This window comes from Macrobrachium nipponense, chromosome 8 (assembly GCF_015104395.2).
Source record: "Macrobrachium nipponense isolate FS-2020 chromosome 8, ASM1510439v2, whole genome shotgun sequence".
Taxonomy (NCBI): Eukaryota; Metazoa; Arthropoda; class Malacostraca; order Decapoda; family Palaemonidae; genus Macrobrachium; species Macrobrachium nipponense.
The window spans coordinates 47,773,328-47,783,979 of NC_087203.1; the positions used below are offsets into that span (position 1 = coordinate 47,773,328).

General features: G+C 34.5%; 1 protein-coding gene across 1 annotated transcript in view; it reads left to right on the forward strand.

Annotated features, from left to right (window-relative positions):
* Nucleotides 1-774: 774 nt before the first annotated feature.
* Nucleotides 775-10,652, forward strand: part of LOC135223083 (uncharacterized) — an 89,920-nt gene continuing 80,042 nt past the window's right edge. Inside the window, 2 exon segments of the mRNA XM_064261589.1 lie at nucleotides 775-1,062; nucleotides 3,222-3,401. Of these exon segments, the coding sequence (XP_064117659.1) occupies nucleotides 775-1,062; nucleotides 3,222-3,401 (468 nt within the window).

Consider the following 10,652-nt stretch of genomic DNA (forward strand, 5'->3'; position numbering starts at 1 on the left):
TTTTTGCTTTTAAGTTTTAGCCGAATTTACATGCAATATGGAGAATTTGAGTGCTCTGTAAGATTTCACGTGGTCATTGTCGAACACAGGTGACAAAAAGTGTGACAGTGTAATGGCTTAAATATGGTACTCTCACTGAGCAAGAAAGGGTTAGTTTTGTGTTATCCTTCAAAACAATTTAACAAGTTAGATCATTTGGACTCTCAGATAGTGGATAAGCTTTGTAGTGAAAAAAAGGATGAATCTGATATCAAAGATGAACTCGATTCTTGTGCTACTTATACGGATAATATTTTATCATCATTAGCTATGCTCGAGAAAGTCACAGCAGAAATTCCCTTGCCTAGTAACCCTTCTCCTAAGATTAAATACCGTGTTTGCCTCTTCCTGTATATAATCATTCTGAGGGGGAAAGCATAGAAAAATTTTTTAAGGTTTATTTTGAGAAGGCTATGGAGACTATGAAGTAGACTCTTATCTTAAATTTATTTATCTCCAAAATCAACTAGGTAAACAGCCATTAGATCTTGTGAAATCTTTATCTTCTACTGGAATAGAATTATGAGGGAAGCCAAAGCCTTGTTACAAAAAGCTTTTGGTTCTGAATTAGGTCAGAAATTTGAAACTCTGCTTTTGCACTTTCAGGATTAAAATTAACGTATGACTCTGACCCAGATGCCTAAATTATTGGTAAGATGAGAAGCATTAAAACTCATTCGCTGCACTTGCAATAAACCACTGATGATGTCTTGCAATATTTCTTTTTGGGATGCTATGAATGATGGTCTCAAATTACAATTAACTCAGATTACAAATAAAAACAAACCTTTGCTTAAGGATATTGAGGATATATTTTTGAAGCCACAGAGCGTTACCTTGGGGGTTCAGAAAAGATATCAGGAGAAGAAAGTTAATCGCAAAGTTCAGTCAGATGCTAGATCAACATTAAGTTTTGCTAGTAACCTACAGATTGACTCTTCCAGTGCAGTGAAATTAAAGGGTTGTATTTTGTGTAGGGACGCGCAAATGGTTCCGAAAATGCTGATCAGCCAGTTAACAAGTGTAAGGTTTATGCCTCTCCAAAAGCAAAGGTCGAAACGGCTGGAAAAAGTTGAATGCTTGCACTAAATGTCTAATCCTCATAAAACAAGTGCATGTAGATTCAGGTTCTTGAGAAAATGTAACAAATGTAACAACTGGGCACTTCAGTTTTTGTGTGATAATGGTAAAGTTGCTACTGATAACGTTAATAAAGAAAAGGGCTCCTCCCTTGGAGCAACAAATGGCATGATAAGCACAGATTGCAACAAGCTCCTTTTACATACTGGGTGGGGCTTCCATTTTACCCACTTTCTCGGTTGTTTTGTCTAATAATGAGCAAATGCGTTGTCTTAAAGACAAAAAGACAGTGGTTTCTCAGTTTAATTTTATTGATGCTGAATTTGCAAAGCGAAATAATTTGGAAATATTGGAGTCAAATTTCAGTGTCAACTGTAAGAGGTATTAACTCTCAAGAAATTTGTTGACTCATGTAGTTCGTGTTAATTTAAATAATAATGTGAACAGTTTTTGTGTGGAAGCAATCTGCATTCCAGAAATCAATACAAAGCTAATTCTTCCCAGGTTTGAGTCGAATTGTTGAAAAATTTCTGGAAAAAGGAATATGCATTTGCAGATAAATTTTTGGCAAAAGGGGGGGAGGATATGATCTCTGATATTAAGTTCATACTCGGAACTAATTCTATTCATTGTTTACCAGAAGTGACTAAATTGTTCGGCTCTGGTGTTCCTTCTGCATATTTGGAACTTCCCTAGGCATTATGCTTTCTGGAAATGTTAATGAATACCTGAGAAATTTGCAAAGTATTCCTCACAAGCAGTAATTCTGCAAGGAATCCAAGCGTATTACTTAGTCATTCTGAGGCTGAATCAGTGACTGTTATTGAGCCGGAGAAAGATCATTCCCCTAATACTGAATGCATTTCTGCAGAAGTAAATTATGCTGTACTTGATGATAAAGGTAATCTTGTTCATCTGAACTAAAAAAGGCTACCGATGCTATTCTCTCTGAACAGTGTTCTCAGATATTGAATTATGATCAAACTTTGTATATGAATCTTGTGTCGAAAATGATATGCATTTGTAAATTATGTTTTGAATTCTGTTACACGCAGTGATGATGGGAGACTAGTGCTTCCTATCTTGTGGAACAAGAAAGTCTCATCTTCTTGGTAAAAAATCAAACTCTTTCAAAGTTGGTGCTAAAGTCTAATTTTAAAGAGATATCACAAAGATGGTAAGTCTCTTGGAATGATAGACGATGTTTTCAGAGAACAAGAGCGTCTGGGTATAATAGAGAGGGTAGATAATTTATCTCTAATTCCTGGAGGAGCATCCTAGTTTTTTCCTTTTTGGCCACACATGCCTGTATTCAGGTTCGAAAAGGAGAGTAGCAAATGCAGAAATGTTTTCTTTCTAATATTTGTGAAAATGATCCCTCAAAGCCTTTAACAGTCAGCCACAATCAGGCAATGTTAGCTGGCCCTTGTCCTTAAATAAGAAAGTATCTACTTCTATACTGCAATTGAGATTGATAGCAATGTCCTGTGCTTTGACTTGAAAAAGCTTCTTGCAAATTGTGTTGCCTGAATCTGATCAGCAAAAGCTTTTGTTTTATTGGTACAGAATGTTGCCAAGAGTGATTTTTCATTAATTGTGTACAAACATGTTCGGCTTCCTTTGGTCTTAGACCTAGTCCTGCTTTACTGCTTTTAGCTTATATTATATTCTCATGATTGATAGAGAGAATGATTCGCCAACAATTAGGAATTTGAAGAGAAATATTTATGATTTATGTTATATGGATAATTGTGCGATTTCACCTCAATGACCCTGTCCAAATTGAAATGGGCCTTCGATAATTTGAAGCAGATTTTTGAACCTTATGGGTTTGAAGTACAACAGTTTTATAACAAATTGTAAATCTTTGCAGAGTTTCCATTGATGGAGAAAACTGGTGAGAAGTCGAACCCCTGTGACTAAGCTTTTTTGGATTGCTTTGGAATACAGAGACTGATTCTTTGTCCACCTAGAAATTAGTTTTGATAAGAATGCTTCATCTAAAAGGCAGATTTTGAGTTCAATTGCATCAAATTTTGATCCCTTTAAATTTTGTTGGACCTTTACTAAATAGAGCTAGAATATTCATGCATTCTTTACAGTGCAATAAAGAAATTGGTTGGGACAATAGGCTGTCTGATGATCTGCTAAGAGAATGGGTTAATATTGCTAAGCAGCTAAATTCTTCTCCAGAGATTTCAGTTAATAGATATGTTTGTAGGAGAGATGATATGTATAATTTGATTGCATATACAGACAGTTCTAGAAGCATTTACGGTTGTGTAGTGTTCTTATATAATTTGAGAACTAAAAAAACAAACTTTGTCATGGCTAAGAACAGATTTGTTAACAGTTAGAATCTAAATCCATACCTTCTCTTGAATTTCAGGCAGTTTCTTTAGGGACTGAAGTATTACATGATATTAGAAGAGAATTAAGTGGTTCTAATTGTGTTGAGCCGATTTAACATAGTAGGAATGGATCTATACACAGATAGTCTAGTTTGCTTACTTGGTTATCAGCACATGTTACAAAGTTTGATAAATTACGTAATTTGAGCATCTTTGTGAAAAATAGATTAGATAGTATCTCAATGTATGAAGAATTCCCTATTAAGTTTAAATTTTGTGCAGGCTCTAAAAACCCAGCTGATGCAATCACCCGACCTCTCTCCTATAAGCAATTAATGAATTCAATCATTTTTTCAGTGGTACTGTTGCTGATGCAAGATATTGATGCTTCCGCAAGCGATCTGATGGAAGTCACCATTCCTAATACATTGCTCAGAGAAGAATGGTATAATCTCTTCTCTTGAAAGTAGTCATGTTTCATGTTGCTACTGAATCTGTGGTTCGAGAGGATATAAACCATTTGGTTTCATGGACTCCTTTTCTGGCTTCAAGTATAGTTTCAGTCCATAGGTATGTGATAAGGTTTATTAATAACCTGCAAAATTGCAGTAAAGATGAGGGACCCAAGTAAATATTCACATTTTAATTGTCTTACTGATGAAGAGACTTTGTCAGAAGCTTATAACTTGGTAATCTACAGGAGACCAGCAGATTCATTTTCCAGAAGTTTTTTAAATATTTTGGCAGGGTCTTCTAATGCAGTTAAAGAGATCCCTAATATAATCAGCCAACCTAATTATTTATCCGAATCACAATGGTATATTGCGTGTTAGAAGTAAGACTGCACGCTGGAAGGACAGAGTAAATTTCTGTTTCTCGCCTATCCTTTTGTCAAAGGATAGCGCCTTGACCAAGAAAATAATCTTGGCATGCATAAAATGACCAACCATGCCGGCATCCTACTCATTGTTGAGCGAATTTCGGAAAACTTTTTGGGGTTTCACATTCTTTTCGACTGTAAAAGAGATTTTGAAAGAATGTATAAACTGCAGACGATTTCAGACATGCAGTCAAATTAAATCAAAGTCATACAGATATTTTAGGTTGAAACCTCCCAATATTCCCTTCAGTCTATTTTCCTTGATTATCTTGGCCCGTATTATATCAATTACCAAGGGGTTTAAAACAAAATCTTGGTTGCTTTGTATAACCTGTTTGTGGTCTCGAGCTATAAATTTAAAATTGGTTGGGCCTTGACCTGACTGTACCCACATTTTTGAGAGCACTTCAGTTACATATTTGGGAGTATGGTACTCCACAATTGGCTTTTCAGATATGGGGATCGCAATTGTTGCAGGTACTAATTTAATTTCTGATATTTTTAAGGGACCCAGATACTGTGCAATAAATCAACAGGAACATGGAATGAGGGCTGTGGAATTTGAGCAATATTACAAAGGCTGCAACCAACTTGGATCAACTTGTGGAAAGTTGTGTTAAATTAATTAAGGAGACTTATATATGTTTCAGTTCGAAATACTGTATTGAATTCTCTTGATTTTGGTTTTCTTATAGCAGAGACTGTACATTTAGTTAATCGCAGGCCAATTGCTTTTCATGAGTCTTTTAAGAGATGATAATCCAATGAAGTATTCCTGCTGCAATAACACCTGAAATTTTGCTAAAGGGCTATGAGTTTGGTGTCTTTGAGCATCATTCCTAATTTGCAACCTCTCCCAGATTCCGACCCTTCATGGACTCTTAAGGATCCAATAGAAGCATATTAAGGACAGTTATAGTAAATTGCGCAGTCTCGTTCATGTTTAAGAGAAATTTATAACTTTGAATTCCTTGCAAAACTTGTGCATCAAGCCACTAATGTTGGTTCTAGATACAAGCAGTATCGCACGAGAATTTGCAAGTTGGTGATATAGTTTTACTAAAAGATGTTCATTTGAAACCTGAAACAAATTATCCTATGGGAATCGTTTAAAAAAGCGTTCAGATTGAACTCAATTGGTGAAACCCACCACTGGTGGGCAACAGTAATGAAAGGAAACAAAGAAAGAAAGTAGTAAATGCACTCTTCATCACTAATTCCTCTGCTGAGTATTAATGAATATTTCTCACTCTAAGCAGTGCATAGGCAAGAGGATGAGCATTCCAATAGGATCTTTTTTTTTTTTTGAATCAAAGAAGGCCCTAAAAGATTGGCTGCTTTGAAAGGCGCACAAAAAAACGAAAATCTATATCTTTCATGGAAATGCTTAATATTCATTACTTGTACCTTGTAAATAATTCTTGTATATATTTAATTGTATGGGACGTGAGTTTGTTTTTTTTTACTACAATAGATATTCAATTTCTTCTGACACTAAAACAGTTGAAATTGAATGTCTTTGCTGGGAGTGTTGAAAAAAAAAAAGAAACTTTGTTTTTTTACTTTGTTCTTTCTACTTTGAGTGTAGTGTCCAACCCTTTATGGTCCTTGATTCTATCTATATACTGAGTGGGTTTTTTTTGGGTTTTTTTGGGGGACTCACTCAACAGCAATCATAAAGAATGAGGGAACCTGACGATCTAGTCGGTGGGCGAACGTGAGAGTTGCCAGCTTACTTTTCAAAAACAAAAAACCATTTTTTTAAAGAGTGGGTATGTATCAAAACTCACCTTAGTTTTCTTTGTATTGACATAATTCTATGAATGATATTTAACATTCTTGCAAATAACCTGTCAGGTGAATAGTCGAAATTAGTCATTTACCGAACGTAAAATGACGAAAAAGTTTTGAACGAAATGTTGCCATTTCTGTTTCTTTTAGCATTGTCGACCATACACCTTGAGTAGCGATCTCATGAAACATATTAATTAATAATATAATTTTTTTTTTGCTTATTCACTATTATTAATAATAAAAATTTTATTATATAAAATTTTATCGTATAACTGTTAGATTTTGCTTTGACGTTCCCTAAAAATACTACGGCCAGTGACGTCAACATTTCATTCATAAATTCGATTCCAGACGAAGACGTAAAGCTGCTTTTTTACTTTCGATGTTATTTTACGCTGATATTTAACGTGGAGACACTTAGCCATTAGTATTCGTGAGAAATAAAGTAAAACTTCTTTTATTTTATCCAATTTGACGTTAAAACCAAGCTCTTTTAACAACGGTTTTTTTTACTTTTAAAAAGGCTATTGTTTTGAAATACTCTTAATTTAATCGTAATTTTCTGCTTAACTTTACCTTTAAATACTACCATATATGTAATTAATAATAATAATAATAATAGTAATCATAATAATGATAATAATAATAATAACTCCTTTTATTTCATATGAATTCTTTTTTTAAATATGTATAAAAAACAATAGTTGACATCTTCTCTGGTCTCCCCTAAAAAGAGATAAAAGAAAACGGAAGCACGACGAATCGAGGCAGCTACCCAACAGCAGCTCATAAGACGGAGGATTCCTCTGCATAAGTGACATTCTGGCGGAAAGTTCTCGTATCTGATTGGCTGTAAATTACGTCACCAACATCGCCTCTGATTGGCTGTGGTTGTGTTTACTACGAGTGTGAGTATTTACAGACGATTTCTTTCAGTTTAGCCCCAATTTGGGAGTAAAACATGCAAATAATTTCTTTTTTTTATATCCTTTTCTGGAGAGCAGTACTATTGACAAAAGTTGTAAATAACTTTATTTGGTAATATGGACACCTTTTGAAGACTATGATACTAATTTATAATGGGTTTTTAATTCTCTAAAGTGTATAGATTCGTCTATGGTTTTCCATTCAGCCAATGCTGTCTGCAGTATATCCATACAAGAGTAAAAGATATCTATAAGGCTCTTTATTCCCTGCTGTCTTTTAACTGATTACTGTTGATCATAATTTAATATATCTATCTAATTAAGAATAGAAAGCTGTTGAAATTATACCGAAACGTAATTTTAAATACATTAGATACAACAATATAAGGTTCTTTTCAGAGCAGAGTTTGGCAGCTGTGTAGCATGTTTGTTTGTGTGTAGATTTTTATGAATGAATTGGCATAGTGGTTTCCATGTATACGACTACTTTTTTCGTTTTTCTAATAAGAAACTATGCATTTGAAGAACTAAATATTGATTAAAAATTCGTTTTGAAATCAACATTTATTTATATTAGTTAACTTGAAAATTATCAATGAATAAATTTTACTAGAAACTATCGAATACATCGCAGAAAATTAACCTCATTAGGGTATTTATGGAAATGGTAAGGCTATACTTTGCACTCTTACCTTCTGCAAAGTAATTAAAAAATAGAGTACTGGGTAACTTTTGTGATTGATATATTCGTTAATAAACTTATATATAATACTAATCGAACTCTAGATGGTTCAAATTGCCGTCAGTTTTGGATGTTGAATGAACTGAATAATGAAATGGAAGGAAATAAGATTTTACTGGAATCTTTTTGGCTTGTGACACCTGACAACAAGAGGTTGGATTCGTTGTCAACATCAGACAGCCAATCACAGCCTGTGTTAATGATGTCATCAGCAACCAATGAGGGTACAGACACTTTCCCGCCAGAAATGTAATAGTATTTCAGAGGGTTCCTCCAACTTCGGCTCTGCTTTTAGCAACAATCCTAAGTGACTGAATTTTCTGCACTGACATTTTTCTAAATTTAGTTTTTTGAGTTGAATGTCTGTCTATTTAATGCAATTTGTACCAGAAATATAGTAAAGTATTACTATATATATCCGTAAAATTATTTTTTCTACTAATAAAATTCTAAAATTTTTTAATAAATCTTTTTATTTCCTTTATGACAAGAAAACGCCATCAATTAAAAAAAAACTCCGAGAGAGAGAGAGACTTTTGATGCTCTCTCTCTCTCTCTCTCTCTCTCTCTCTCTCTCTCTCTCTCTCTCTCTCTCTCTCTCTCTCTCTCAAATTCTGGATGTTAGTCTCAGACAAATGGTCCCATTCAATTAGCAGCCATTTGGCAACCTAGACCTATTATTGGTTGAGTGTTGAACTGTAACATTAGCCTATAGCAAACTCCCTTTAAAACCGCATACAACTATAGTGTGTTCATGAAAACTTTGGTGATTTGCACTAGAACTATAGTATAGCAACTCTCTTTACAACCACGAAATACGTTTTAAAGATAGCAAATAAACTTGGTCAAACAAATGCTGGAGTTTGGACGAATGTGAATGATTTCATACGTAACTGGTGACAATAAATCTCTCTCTCTCTCTCTCTCTTCTTCTCTCTCTCTCTCTCTCTCTCTCTCTCTCTCTCTCTCTCTCTCTCTCTCTCTCTCTCTCTCTCTCTCTCTCTTCGAATTATTCATTAGTTAATGAATTATTCGTTGGGATATTTACTAATTAATGAATCAGTTGCCATTCTATCATAGCACAGAAGGTGTCGTCGGGATATACATATATTCTTCACAGTAATTTGATCCCTTATCTTACCAAACCGATATATATACCCAGTATTTATAACTTGTTACTCTTTTCTAGTTTTACTCCATTCAGCCAGAATGTTTTATCACTTACCATTCGTGATTGATATTTTGTTTACTTTCTTTCACCTCAAGACCCAAAGATATACAAAGGTCTGATATTTCAGCCAACACATACTCAAAGTCTCCTCTGATGTACATTGTATAGATAATCATCTGCTTTATGATTACTTGTGAATTTCCATGAAATTCATAACTTGCAATTTCATCCATTAATATATTAAAAAGCTTGGGGCTGAGAACACCCCCTTGTGGAGTACCAAGTTAAAAATACTTTTGAGTTGATTTGTAACCCTGGAACATAACAGTTCCCCTTCTGTTACTCAAATATTGGGAAATCCAAGTCAGTAGCTTGCCTTTTATACCCTTTTTAACGAGACACTCCAATATCACATCCTTATTGGCTTTATCAAGGCTCCCTTTAAATCTACATTCTGCAGTTGACACGAGCAGTACTAAGACACTTTAATATGCAATCAGAGGTACTCTTGTTCTTTAAAAACCATAAAGATTCGGATAAAGGAGCCCGTCAACTTTATACAGTAGCCTATTTAGAACCATACGTTCCATAGTTTTTGATAAACAAGAAGTCAAGGAGATAGGTCTATAATCATCATTTCCCTTAGGTACAGGTATCATAAGGGCAGTTGTCCATTTAATAGGTAAGCGACCATTACTGTATGATAGATTAAATAACGCTAAAAGAGGACTGTCCTCCATTGTTATAAGACAATTTATAACATCATATGGTATGCCATCTTTACCTGGAGCTGTTGACTTCCCCTTCTTAACACAATTCAACATTTCATCCCTGGTGAAAGGAATACAGGTGTCATCCATTAAGTTCTTCTGCATACAAACCAGTTTATGTCTTTGTTTCTGTAACTTCCTAAGGCTTTCCTGTATATTTCGAGGGAGAGAATCTAAGCTCAACGCATACGACCATTTGGCGGCTAATGTCTCTGCCTTTTCTCTGGCATTAGGATGTGCATTAGTCTTCCTTTTAACTCCCCTTACTTTATTGGCACCAACCCAAATTTGACTTAATGATTTTGAAAAGGAGACGTCCCGTAAAAAAACCTTCCCAATACTCACTTCTAACCTTTTGCCTCTTTTCTGTAGCATGCTCAGCCACTGTAGCCATCGTTTCTCTATATTGCATATTATTATGGTCTTTATACCATTCCCTGTGGCATTTTCGTAGCAACTTGTTCCAGCCTTTCACTATTCTATTATTATGATACCTAGGTTTATGATTGCTGGCAGAATTAGTCTTTTTCTGTGGTTTGCAAAGTATGAATTCTATTACTGCTAGCAAGTCATCAAGAAAAACATTTTCATCCTCGATACCTATCAGTTTATACTCTTTGTACCAGTCACTTACTTTCTCTATGAAATCATCTTTCTGCCTATCATGTAATACATATCGATATCTATTGTTAATAAGCGGAATCTTTTCTAAATAAAAACTAATTCTAAGAGCAAAATGATCACTTAATAAAGTGGTTACAACAGAGAAGTCTGTCTGTACTCCAGGCATATTGAAAAGGATAGTATAATCAAGTACAGAGGCATTTTCAACCGAATCTAAAAATCTATTTAAAATAATTCCATTGTGATTTCGGGAGCAACTACCAAGATTAATATGT